Source organism: Octopus bimaculoides, chromosome 15 (assembly GCF_046866305.1).
Source record: "Octopus bimaculoides isolate indiv1 chromosome 15, ASM4686630v1, whole genome shotgun sequence".
NCBI lineage: Eukaryota > Metazoa > Mollusca > Cephalopoda > Octopoda > Octopodidae > Octopus > Octopus bimaculoides.
In genome coordinates, this window is record NC_142942.1 from 24,976,378 (window position 1) to 24,990,216 (window position 13,839).

Sequence of the window (13,839 nt, forward strand, 5' to 3'; positions counted from 1 at the left end):
TTATTATAACACATTTCATCTGTCAATCTACCGTGTGTTTTAGCTTGCACATAATTTGTAGGTTTTATTTTAACTTTAAATCACAAATTATAGCGGAAGGATACAATCAATTGAAATAAATTCATTATATCACCGAAATTCATTTTATTAACCGCGGAAGGATATAAAATAAAGAGGTGTCAGGTAGAACTTGAACTCAGAACAGGAAACTACATAAATGTTAAGATAATAGTTGAAATAAAGGTAAACCTTTTAACGAACCAAAATGGCTGAAATAAAGGTAAATTCTTTAACGAACAAACCGGTTTTATTCTTTTTCACATTTCAAATTTATTAAACATATTTATGATTACATTTCAATCAATACTTTTATAAAATGATCATCTTTACATGTATAAAATAGACAATATTGAAACTATTATAATTATTGTGTAATAAGTTAAAAATATCTAAATGTTATCTGAATTGAACTTGTTTGATGTAAGATTATGGATTAAAGCTGAAGTAATTTACTTGGTCATTTACTTGAAGTAATTCGTAACTTGTTCATATTATAAATGAATGGTGTATGATATTTGTGTGTGTGTGTATGTGTATCTATGTATGTATTTATGTATTTATTTATTTATGCATGCATGTGTGTGTGTGCATTGTTAATCAATACTTAACATCCAATACCAAGAAAACTTTTGATATTTCTCTCAGTAAAAATCGGTTGTGGATGTCGCATCCATCCAACAAGATCAGATATACTAATTAAGTACACATTATCGAGGTCTAACAGAAATTTTATAAACGCATCAAGGCCCCCAAAATTCGCTTTATTTTGTTTATCAAACCAGTATTTTCTCAAGCGTACACCAAAGGGCATTTTAGATTTGTGGGCAATGAAGAAATTACGAACAAGGTTGTCATAGGTTTCTAACGATGTATGGGAATCATTAAAGCAGTCGTCAATATAATAACATAATTTAGAAGTTTTAAAATTCGAATAAAGAATTGAAGGAATTTCCCACAATACTTCTGATTCCTTTGTTTTGAACCTACAACTGCTATTTTTGCAATTTTCATCCCAACCAAATTCTAATGTAAATGGCCATATTCCTTGTTCTGTGACGCTTGACGGTCTAATTACAATAGAAGAATCATACACCATATTGTATTTTTTAAAACTGTCCAGTTGTTTATGCCATTTTGATGTGTCGTGGACGTTTCTCCAGCCAGTTACATATAAATCAGAGATTCCTGCATAGCGTTCGAGTAATTTCTTCTGAACAGGTATTTCAAGATGCTTCATGAAGGGATCAACAAGATCATTGCTAAGACCATACAATGCTATTTCATGTCCAGCTTTATAGAGCCAATTAATCTCTTTGTAATCTGATACCAGACCGGTTATAAAGATCGTGGCACGAATATGACACCCATTCTCGTTGGTTCTGTCCTGTGAAAAAAGTTGGGCTATTTTCTTGCGGGTGATCTTGTCAACAATTCCGTCGAACGTGAAATATACGAACTGGGGTATGTTCCTGCTATCAAAACTAGGCTTTCTTCCAAAACACCAACATGTAGGAAGCTTACAGTTAACACTCTGCTTGCACATATTTAAATCTTGATTGCCCATACCGAGGATTACCTCTGAATGCCCTATAAATTTGTTAAACTTCCGTCTCCATGATGCATAATTTAACGGAGAAAGATTTTGCCTCTTTGCATTCGGTGATATACCGTGAGCAAGAAGTCCTTTGTATCGCAGTAGTTCTCGCTTCCTTCTAGATAGCGAACTGTAATAATCACAATTTGTCATGGATTTCTTTTTCATAGTCTGCTGTTGAGTTCTTTTGACGCTGGCATTTTCGCTTATGAATGAAGAATTACAATGAGATTTTATCAAGTTTTCGGAAGTAAAATTAAAACTAAACGCTTGTGTAGTTTTAGAATAATTTCCGATGAATGCTGAATTTTCTAGAAAAATATTGTATGTCACTACAGCAACGCACTTTTCTTGCTCTATTGAATTAAATAATAATGATAGTGACCCGTATCTAAATGTTAATAATGATGATTTGGGTGTAGATTTACGAACTGGAAGCTGGTATGTAGATGAGTGGGATATTAACAAGCTTTTTAATTTATCAAATCGTTTTTTATATTTAGATCCACGAAGCCATAGTTTATATTGAGATGTTAGAAACAATGGCTGTTTAGCAGAATTGTTCTTTATAACACCAAAAGAATCGATGCTATATGGTGCCTGACTCTTTTCCTGCGTCACCTCAAATCGATGTGCTAACAGTTCTGATTTTCGAATAGATGCGTTGCGTAGAAGACAAAATTTGGTTAAAGAAAAATTCGTAGTTTTAGCACGAAAATATATTTCTGTTTTCAAGGAATTCAAACTATTGAGAAATACGTGACTAATATTAAAATACTGGCTGTTTCTCCACTGCAACTGGAATAACATTGTCGGTTGATTGCATATTTTTTTAGAGATGTTACCAATACTGATACAACTTATGATAAATATATTTTCAACCATAAGATTTGAGAAAATTAACGCAGTTCTATGAAGCGTTTTCATTACATAGTAATTATAAATTCTGTCTGTGCAAGAATATCTGTAATCCAAGGTAAAATGAACATGAGAAATGCTTTTTGAAAAAGTTTTGCGACAGATAAACAAAGAAATCTGTTCAATTCCATTGGTGAACAAGAATCTTAGTATAGAATCTTTATGTGGAACAATATACCTGGATATAAAATTATTTTCATTTGAAATATTTGAGAAGACTAGTTCAGTACTGTCCCATTTAAATCTCTCGTAATACCTGGAATTGTTTTGTAGGAACAAGTTTATCAACATGCTTTTTCCGTAACTGTTTATAAAAAAATACAAGGAATTTAAAAAATCGGTCGATTTTTTTCTTTTACGTTTGACCAGTCTTAAACACTCTGGGATTTTGTTCGAAAAGTTAACTTCATCGATAATTGGAAAAACACACTTTAAGCCAAATATTCGTTCTCTTGTGAGACAACGCGGACAATAAGAATCAGTTTTAATCCTATGTTTCCCGAAGTTCTTAGGAGTTTGACAAATACTGGTTACATTAATCTCCAATGACAACGGCACGGTACCCAATATTAGTAAAAGTGTAAATGGATAAACATATTCGGTTCTTAGCAGGAGAACCATTTTTAATTTGGCAAACAAACATTTCAAGACTGCATATTTCGACTTGACAGGCAAATGTCCGGATTGTCACTATTACAATTATCAGAGATTTGCAGTTTTAGGACAATATTTTACAAAGTATCATATTTTAAATCTGACATACAGGTTATAGCTCCAAAGTTAGATTTTCATGGTAACATTATTCCAAAACTCGAGTTATGTTTAAAAAGAAACAAATGTCCATAGTGAATCAAATAAAGCATGTAATGCTTGCTTCTTTTATTCCACTCAGCAATCTTGTAAGAATTTTTTCCCAAAAAATTCACAAACTCCATAATAATTACAACAAATACAAAAATAAAACGAAAACAACAAAAACACAAAAAGGGTTTTCAATAAAATAAGTCAGAGTGTGGAAATCTGGTAGCTAAAACCGAATTCAGGTAAACAGTCTTACCATAATATTTACTTGATCCATTTTAAATAAAGTCGTTAGCTTCGTTATATGAAAGCAGATCGTCTGCTAAATCTACCTTTCTGTACGATCATCTGCATCTGCTTTCCTTAAGCTCAGTAATTCACATGCGCTCACATATAGAGAATGCACTGTGGTACACATACACACGCGTATACACATGCAAATACACTTCGACACACAAATGCATTTTTGCATGCAGTAAACACGCATTCACATATGCATATACGCAAGTACTGCGACACACACACACACACATTCACACAAACAGTCTCACATACAGTCGCACAAACACTGTCTCTCACACACACACACACACACACACACACACATTATACACACTGTAATAAGAATATGACATCATGATGGCATTATCAGAGGCTTGCATAGTTCGATGGTTTAAGAGAAAGGGGGGGTGACGAAAGAGAGGGAAAGAGAGAGACGGAGTGAGGAGGCGGAGAGGAGTAAAGGTGAGTGAAAAGGGGGCGTGAAAAGAGACAGAAATCGATAAATAGAAAAATACATAGATTAACACACACACACTCACACACACACACATAAATATATCAATGAAAAGATCTATCGATCGGTAAGATAGTGAAGAGAATAGTCAATAGGCGTGATATATAAAAATAGATGCAACTTAGAGCTTTACTTTTCTTGTGGGGACAATGGCATTGTTATTACAAGAGTGATAACTGCTGTTGTAATTGTTGTTGTTATTGCTGTATTGATGTTATGGTTGTTATTGGTGATGATGATGATGATGATGATGCTATTCACGCTACAATTTTGGCAACTATATGATGTTAAGATTAAACGATCATCGCCACAGTGGTGGTGGTGGTGATGATACTGATGTGGGGAGGGAAAATACGAAAGAAAATAAATATACTTTTTCTCTATTCTCCTCCTTTCTCTCCAAATCATTGTGGTCCGGTGTATTATTGTTGTTGTTGTTGCTCTTGTTATATGTTAATATGATTTTGTGTTGGTCCATTGACAAGTTAACTGTTAATCTCATAAATATTCCTGACATGTCTGAAAATACTCAGCCAACTCTCCCATCACTGATTGTCCCAGCAAAACCCGTTACATAAACATGCAGACACGTTCATACACAGATGGTTATATATATATGTGTGTGTGTGTGTGTGTGTGTGTGTGTGTGTGTGTGGATAAATGTGCATATTAAAAGAAAATATGACATGATTACGACTGTGGGTACAAAAATAACAAGGCTCCTTTCCAACATTGATAAATTCTCACTTTTCTGCTTCCTATACAGATAAGAAATTCCTAATTTCTCTGCTTCCTAGACATATAAATAAACTTTTAACACAATACTATTAAGGTCAGCTGTAGTTGTTTAAGTAACATAGGGTCTCAAATTTTCTACTATGATTAAAATATCTAACAACACTAGAAAATCACCCCTGCGTGAATGTAACTATAGAAATACAGCTAATGTCCTAATTAGCAATAAATTCATGTAAGAGGAGCTGATGTACAAATTCAATGTCGTAGCTGTTGATAACACAGATAAACCATGTATCAGGCTTACCAAAAAATTCATTCAAATCTTGATGTACACAATACGTTTATTCCTTCGGACACAGAATCAAACGTAGCTAGATTTCATTATCAAAACGCTTCTAGCATTTGAAGGACAGACAAATAGAGAAGCCTTTAATTACATAGAGTAGAGGGCAAAAATAAAGGTATATAACGGACGCGGTTGTAATTGCAGTTTGCGTGTAACCGAAGAGCTTAGGATATTGCTCCCGCTGCTCGCCAGTTAATATTCTGAGCGGAAGCAAGTTACATTTTCTATTTGTTTACTTATGAGAAAATTCAAATTACTGCTCTGTTTCCGATACATTCCAACTAAAAGCCAATTGAATCCTTGAAACTCCGGGTCTTCAATCAAAAAACTTGACACCGAAGCCGAGCATACACTGTATTTATCTCCCCTTTGCCAAGCAGATCTGCTACACAGTGTATCAGTTATATTTGAAGACGATGATGATACCCATTCTGTCCAAATTTCAGATTTGTTAATCTAGTTGCAGCCAAAAATTTATATGAGTGCCAATAAATGTGATACATCATTAACTAGATCAGCTAGAAACAAATATATCGATTTTCATGCGATTGACGAAGAGACGCTACTAATGGCAAGCAAAATTAAAGGCCGTTAAGGGCTATCATATTCAAGATTTTAGCAAAACTACTACCTAAAATCACAAGTTCTATTTTTGAAATTATAAACTGACCATTCACCGACAACAAATACGAGACCCAAGTACCAGACAGATTCTCCTAAGTGGACACAGACATATGTACAAAAAATAAGTCCCTCAAATCACTCCAAACACCATGATGTTGACTGGATGTTTGATTTTTATCACTCTCGTTTTGGGGACACGTCAAGCCAACGGCTGTTCCCTATGTTCACCATCTGTTCATATTGGAGCCTCCGGCACGAATGTTATGCAGTACAGCATGTCGTTTCGAAATTTCTACCTTTTTTTTTTTCTTTTTCTGATTGGAAAATAATCAGTGTTCGGAGAAATCTCTCCTGTAAGCAACAGGAGGGATGAAATGCTGAAATTTGGTTTCGTTTAGAGTGTTGTCAATTTTCACATTTTCTAACTTTAGATATTATATACTGTTTAGGATTCATATTTTAAATACTGCCTGTAGTAACTGCAGTTTTTATAATTATTTTACTTTAAAATTAAATGAAGGATTGTGAGTGAAGATGTGACTTTATTTGGAAATCTATTTAAAAATTTTTAAACATTATCTAGTTTTCTTTTCTTCATATTTTCCGAATAGCACTCCTGCTTCGCACCTATTCACTTTTCAGTCAGTTTCCCCTTGGTAGTGTGTGTGACGTATTGTCTAAAGTATTTTGTACTCAGTGTATTCATGTACATATTTTCATTGTTATGTTTTAGCAATTTGTGTTTGTGTTTTCAGCAATCATAGTTTGTAAGCTTCGAGCAGATTGTAGTAGCTATAAAAAAAAACAACGTTTAGGAATAATAACAATTTATTGGCATCAAAGGTTTTAGTCGTTTCCCATACAGATGTTCAATAAATAAACTTTTTATAGCTCACGGATAGCAACTTAAGTTGCTATGAATGCGAATAAAAATCCAAATTGAGGGAGCGGGGCGAGTAAAATCCAGGAAATATATAGCCTGGATTTTATTTGCTCCACTCCCTCAATTTGATATGTATATGCATACAAATGCGCGCGCACGCACACACACACACACACACACACACATATATATGTATGGACGCAAGAGTTTTTTTCCTGCAGACAAAAACAAACTACATCATCATACTTGTATATACGTCAAGTATGAAATATATTTGGCTATTCTAAATTAACAATGCTCCAATTGCATTCACCGAGCTTTTTTTGAGTTTTGTTCTTGAAATTTTGTATTTCTTTCAGTGGGGATGTCAATGCTTAGAAGTAAGTAAATAAATAAGTAAAGTACCGAGCGACCGGATGGGAAGGTTATCCTCCCAACAAATACGCTGGGTGTCGCTGGATGACAGGCTCTGGTGATGATATAATTCCACACTTTCCGATCCATGGTGCTGGCCTTAGCACAATTGAGGTCGAGGCACTACGACTTCAGGGCTTCTCCAATTTTAATCGCCCCATGTCTTTTTTGATGCAGTGCCCAGCGCTGAGACCTGGACCATCCGCAAGCGGGATCTGAACAAACTCGAGCTGTTCCAAATGCGGTATCTTCGTCAGATCTTTGGTATCCCACTGTGCGACCGAATCTCAAACAACATCCGAGAACTTAACATCCAAACAGCTGACCAGTGAAGACCAAGTGCAGTAGGACGCAGGTTACAGTGGTTTGGCCACGTCTGCAAGATGAGCACCGCAAGACTACTACACCAACTTTTGATGCCGCAATGTTAAGGAGTATTTGACTGCTGTATTCAGCACTGACATCTTTCATCTAGCCCCTCAATTCCACCATCTTTTAGGATAACAAAAACTCCACGTATTCATCCCATTAGATATCCGATATAGCAAATCAATTCCGCTACATCCATATAATAACTCGCATATAACTTTTTTTGAATATAAAATAAATAGTTTATTAGAATTTTAAAACTTTCATATGGAACACATTTATGTGTCATACTAGAACAGATGATATAAACTTTTATAATAACAATTACAAAGAAAACACAATAAATCTTTCGCTACAACTTTAATACTTGAAATTATGACACATTAAATCTGGGATACTGTTTGGTGGACGTAAATGGTGTCTGAATTCGATCTTTCATTGGATTAGGGCCATGCTGATGCACAACCTTGAAGATGTTTAGTCGAACAAACGATCCCAGTACTCATGTTTTCAACGTTTGGTACATTTTTTGCCGAACCACTAAGTTACGGAGATGTAAACAAACCAACACGAGTTATCAAGCGGTGTGTGTATGTGTGAGTGCGTGTGTAATAAATACAAACACACATATATATGTTTGTGTGTATACACATGACAGGTTTCCACATAGTTTTCTGCCTGCTAAATTCACTCCCAAGGCATTGGTTGTCCCGGGGCTGTAGTAGAAGACCCTTTTCCAAAATACCGAAACTATTTGATTGCAAAGCGAGTATTTTAACCACACAGGCATGTCCGGGAAATTATTTTCTAAAGTATATTTACCTCCATTACTTTTAACATTCACATGCATATATAAAATATACTGCCAGTATCAAGAATATATATATATATATATATATATATATATATATATATATATATATATATATATATATATATATATATATATAGTGATGTATGCATGTTTAATCATTACAACTTTATATCTGTTGGATATGTCATAATGAGATATATATTATGTGCGGGGAATGCACTCAGATCAGAATCTTACCTGACTGGCAATATATGATGTGATATAACAAGTTTGTATCACATATATGGAATGGGCTTCCCAACCACATAGTTCCGTGTTCAGTCCCACTGAGTGATACCTTTAGTAAGTGTCATCTACTATAGCCTCGGGCTGACTGAAACGTTAGTGTGTTTGGTTAACAGAAACTAAAAGAAGCCCAACATATATATAGAATATTCGAGGAGGAAATTTTTCGTACAAATTTGTTAGCTAAAACTATCATGGTGGCTTAGCACACACATACACACTTTCTCTCTCATACTGACATGAAAACTCTCTTTCTGTCTCGTAGACTCTCTCTCTCTCCCTCTTTCAGACTTTCTCCCTCTCTCTCTCACGCAGACTTTCGCTCTCTCTCTCTCTCTCTCTCTCACACACACACACACACACACACACACACACACACACATACACACAGAGTCCATTCATATTGCTGGCACCAACAGCTTTTTACGATCTTGATTTGACTTAAAAGATATGCATATCGTAAATATATTATTAATAGTTTTAAGGTTCAATTCATTTTTGGGGGCTTTTTTAAAAATCAATTCTAGAAGTGTGGAAAGTATTCCTTAGAATGTTTACAGACAATTCAATTTCATTAGATTAATTTTTTTAAATGTACTTTTGTCTGCTGATGACGAATATTGCATTCACAGAAATTAATAAATAATCGCGACAGTTTGTCTTCATGGCAGCAGCAAAATAGATTTAGAAGGCAGAGAAAAAGTAATCTTAATGCTATCATCATCGTCGCCCTCATCACTGTGTGTGTGTGTGTGTGTGTGTGTGTGTGTGTGCACAAATGTATATATGTGTGTGAGTGTGCATGTGTATATGTTATATATACGTACATGCGTGCACGTGTATACATACAGAGACACATGTACGTATGATAGGTATAAGAACTCACATAAAACAAGTAAACGGTGAAATGGCATAAAAAATGTGTAGGAACGGAAGAGAGGGAGGAGAGAGGAAGAGAAGGAGGAAAGGAATAGTGATGATAATGGTGATGGTTGCAATAATAATGATGAAAAAGGGGAGGCGAAGTAAAAGGACGCAAACAGGACTAATAATAGTAATGATGATGATGATGATGATGATGATGATGATGATGATGATGATGATGATGATGATGATGATGATGATGATGATGATGATGATGATGACGATGATGATGATGATGATGATGACGCTGATGATGATGATGATGGTGATGATGATGATGATGATGATGATGATGATGATAAAAATGTTTTAAGAAGACATCAATGAAGGATTAAAGTAAGTTTAATGACACCGGAAATACAACTTGGAGAGTTTTGGTTTGGTAAGCGGATTAACGAGGTAGTGGTAGCATGGTGTCGGTGGTAGTGGTGGTGCCGTGCTAGTTGTGGTGATGTTAATGATAATGGTGATGCTGGTTGTGGTGTTCGTGATGTTGATGTGTGTGGTGATGGCGTTTGTGGTGTGTTAGGGTTAGGGTTAGGGTTATAGTGATGGTGTTATGTTCTATTGTTGTGGATGGGGTTGCATTGCTTGCTGTGAGCGATAATTGATGGAAATTTGTTACAGATTAGTTAACAACAATTCCTTAGTCATTAATTAGTGATTAGATTAGTTTCTAGAGGATTTTAAGTAAGTAGTAGCAATTGGTAACCACCAGTTTATCATACAGTGTTTTAATAACCAACTTGTGTTAAATATATAAACAACATTTGCTCGTTTATGTGATAATTGTGTGGGTATAATACATGCACACGTACACACAACATATGCACACATAACTAAACAAAAATGAGTTAAACTTAAAGTGGTCAGTGGCATACCACAATTATTAAATGACAATTGAGAAGAACTCCATATGAGAAGAGGAGATGATCTCAAGAATCAAGAATTCTCCAAAATTCATGTGCCATTAAGGAAAAGAACAGGCTTTTTGTCTGTCAATAGACAGCACCAGCACGACAATTGTTCAACAGATTCCCAACGGCCATGGGACATAGACTTATACAAAACGAGGTGAATACATTTATATTTATGGCCAAGATAATTTGCATACATAATTTGCGTACATACATATAGACACACACGCACACATATGTGTTGTATTTTTCTAGTTTCTTGTAAAACTGTGTACCATGAGTTGTAACTTTTTTTTTTTGCTGGACGGAGACTTTTCTTCTATAAATACATATATATATTTAGAGAGAGTGATAGCTAACTAGCTAGCTAGCTAGATAGATAGATAGATAGAGGGGACAAAATACAAATGTAGAGTTTTTCTTTTCGATGGGGACGAAAATAAAGTAAAAAAAAATAAAATGGGGATGACGATGAAAAGGCATCGAGAAAACGTTTGGGGTATGTACAAAAAAAAAAAAAATCTTACAAAAATTTCCCAATAAATGGGGAGGTTATCCGTGGAAAGAAAAACCTACGGAAAAGACCACAGTAACCTCGGTCCTTAGTGTCACAATTTGTTAAATAAAATTCCTTTTATTTATGCAAGAAACGTAAGTAACTCTCTGTTTACAAAATTTTAAACGTTTTATAGAATCATGGTCAAGGTGGCTTCGTCGGTCATACGTGCCATTCTTGCTACATGTATCCATCTTTTTTCGAAACATTTGCTAGACAACACTTGCCTCTCTACTCTCACCTTCCTTTTCAAGTGATACTTGAAAAAGTTGGTGAGAGATTGACCAGAGAGGAAAGTGTTTGTCTCTAATCCTTTCAGACAAGTCCACCAGATGCATTCTTTCGCCATAGCCACAAGTACAATAAATACAGCTCTTCCTTCCCGTTTAAAGGAAGGAGGCGTGACGATATTGACGATAGACTCGGTTGATAAACCGACTCGTCCCACACGTGACAGCAGTCGTTCGACATAAGCCCACAGCCCCGAAATGGTTGAACACTGCACGAGTGCATGCAGAACGGTTTCGTCGCTCTGACAGCATCTCGGGCAGGTCGGCCCCGCATTTAGCGAGCCGTGTCTATAGAGCTTATCCCGAACGGGTAGCGCTTCTCGGTAGCACTGCCAGGCCAGGGATCTCTGGAAGTTGTCCATAGGTCCCGGCCCGAAAGTCGTCCTGAACAGGCGGGTCAGGTATTCCTCGTCAACGCCCAGGTTCGCCCCGAGATCGTCGTCGTACCTGCCCTCCACTAATCCCCTATAGAATGACTTCGTTGTGATGCAGCCGCTCAAGGTCGACCCGGGACGGCAAAGTTGTTACAGAGCAACGCGACACTCACGGTGCCATTCGCCATTCCTCGGCCTCTTTTTGATCCACGACTGCAGCTCGGTCATGGAGACGAGCTGCGGGAAAGTGCGTCGTACAAACGGCGACCACACCTGCTCACCGTCGTCTACGTAGAGCCGGAGATGTCGCAGTCTCAGCGCATGTCTGCGCATCATGCCCAGCCCTCCTTTAAGCGGGTGTTGGCAACAAACAGATCGCCTCACCATCGGAACGCTTCCTTTCCACAAAAAGCGGAAGAGGATGCGCTCGATTTCGGTGATGGCGCGATCGGGACAAGGCACAACGGTCCGGCGGTATTCGATGACGGACGTGATGTACGCGTTCGCCACCTCCGCCCGACCTTTTAGGGACAGCATCCTTTCGGACCATTGCCGGCAGAGAGTAGCCAACCTACTCGTTATCTCGTCCCAGTTCTTCTCCGTTTGCAGGTCCGGACCGAACCAGACTCCGAGCAACTTGACCGGACCGTCCGTCCAGTGTCCCACTACTGAGGCGCTGCCGGACGGTATGGGCTTGTTTTTCCAGGTGCCGAGCAGCAAAACTACCGAATTGTCCCGGTTGATTTTCGCTCCCGTCACCGCTTCGTAGTCTTTCAGCGTCTCGCCGACATGCTCGATGTGCTCGTGGCTAGACGTTATGACGGTGATATCCTCCGCGTATGCCGACACGCTCGTCCCGCACCCCAGTGTGCAATTATTGGTGCCCGACTTTATGGCCAGTGTGCGATTTTTGGTCCCCGTCTATATGGCCAGTCTGCAATTTTTTTGGTCCCCGATTTATGGTCAGTGTTCAATTTTTAGTCCCCGTCTTTATGGCCAGTGTGCAATTATTCGTCCCCGACTTTATGGCCAGTGTTCAATTTTTGGTCCCCGAATTTATGGCCAGTGTTCAATTTTTGGTCCCGGTTTTTATGGCCAGTGTGTAATTATTGGTCCCCGACTTTATGGCCAGTGTGCGATTTTTGGTCCCCGTTTTTATGGCCAGTGTGCAATTATTGGTCACCGTCTTTATGGCCCGTGTTCATTTTCGGTCCCCGACTTTATGGCCAGTGTTCAATTTTTGGTCCCCGAATTTATGGCCAGTGTTCAATTTTTGGTCCCGGTTTTTATGGCCAGTGTGTAATTATTGGTCCCCGACTTTATGGCCAGTGTGCGATTTTTGGTCCCCGTTTTTATGGCCAGTGTGCAATTATTGGTCACCGTCTTTATGGCCCGTGTTCATTTTTGGTCCCCGACTTTATGGCCAGTGTTCAGTTTTTGGTTCCCGCCTTTATGGCCAGTGTTCAATTTTTGGTCCCCGAATTTATGGCCAGTGTTCAATTTTTGGTCCCGGTTTTTATGGCCAGTGTGCAATTATTGGTCACCGTCTTTATGGCCCGTGTTCATTTTCGGTCCCCGCCTTTATGGCCAGTGTTCAGATTTTGGTCCCCGTATTTATGGCCAGTGTTCAATTATTAGTCCCCGACTTTATGGCCAGTGTTCAATTTTCGGTCCCCGACTTTATGGCCAGTGTGCAATTATTCGTCCCCGATATTATCGCCAGTGTTGATTTCTGGTCCCCAACTTTATAGCCAGTGTCCGAATTTTGTTCCCCGACTTTATGGCCAGTGTATAATGTTCGGTCCCCGTCTTTATGGACGGTGTGCAATTATTGGTCCCCGACTTTATGGCCAGTATGCGATTTTTGGTCCCCGACTTTATGGCCAGTGTTCAATGTCTGGTCCCCGACTTTATGGCCAGTGTTCAATTTTTGGTCCCCGTCTTCATGGCCACTGTGCGATTTTTGGTCCCCATCTTTCAGGCCATTGTTCAATTATCCGTCCCCGACTTTATGGCCAGTGTTCAATTTTTGGTTCCCGTCTTTATGGCTAGTGTTCAATTATTCGTCCCCGACTTTATGGCCAGTGTTCAATTTTTGGTCCCCGACTTTATGGCCAGTGTTCAATTTTTGGTCCC

General features: G+C 37.9%; 1 protein-coding gene across 1 annotated transcript; it reads right to left on the reverse strand.

The window, feature by feature from the left end:
- Nucleotides 1-266: 266 nt before the first annotated feature.
- On the reverse strand, nt 267-4,046 carry LOC128249541 (uncharacterized). Its single transcript, XM_052973425.2, has one exon. It carries the CDS (start codon nt 3,191-3,193, stop codon nt 665-667), a length of 2,529 nt encoding a protein of 842 aa, XP_052829385.1. The 5' UTR covers nt 3,194-4,046; the 3' UTR covers nt 267-664.
- Between the last annotated feature and the right edge of the window lie 9,793 nt (nt 4,047-13,839).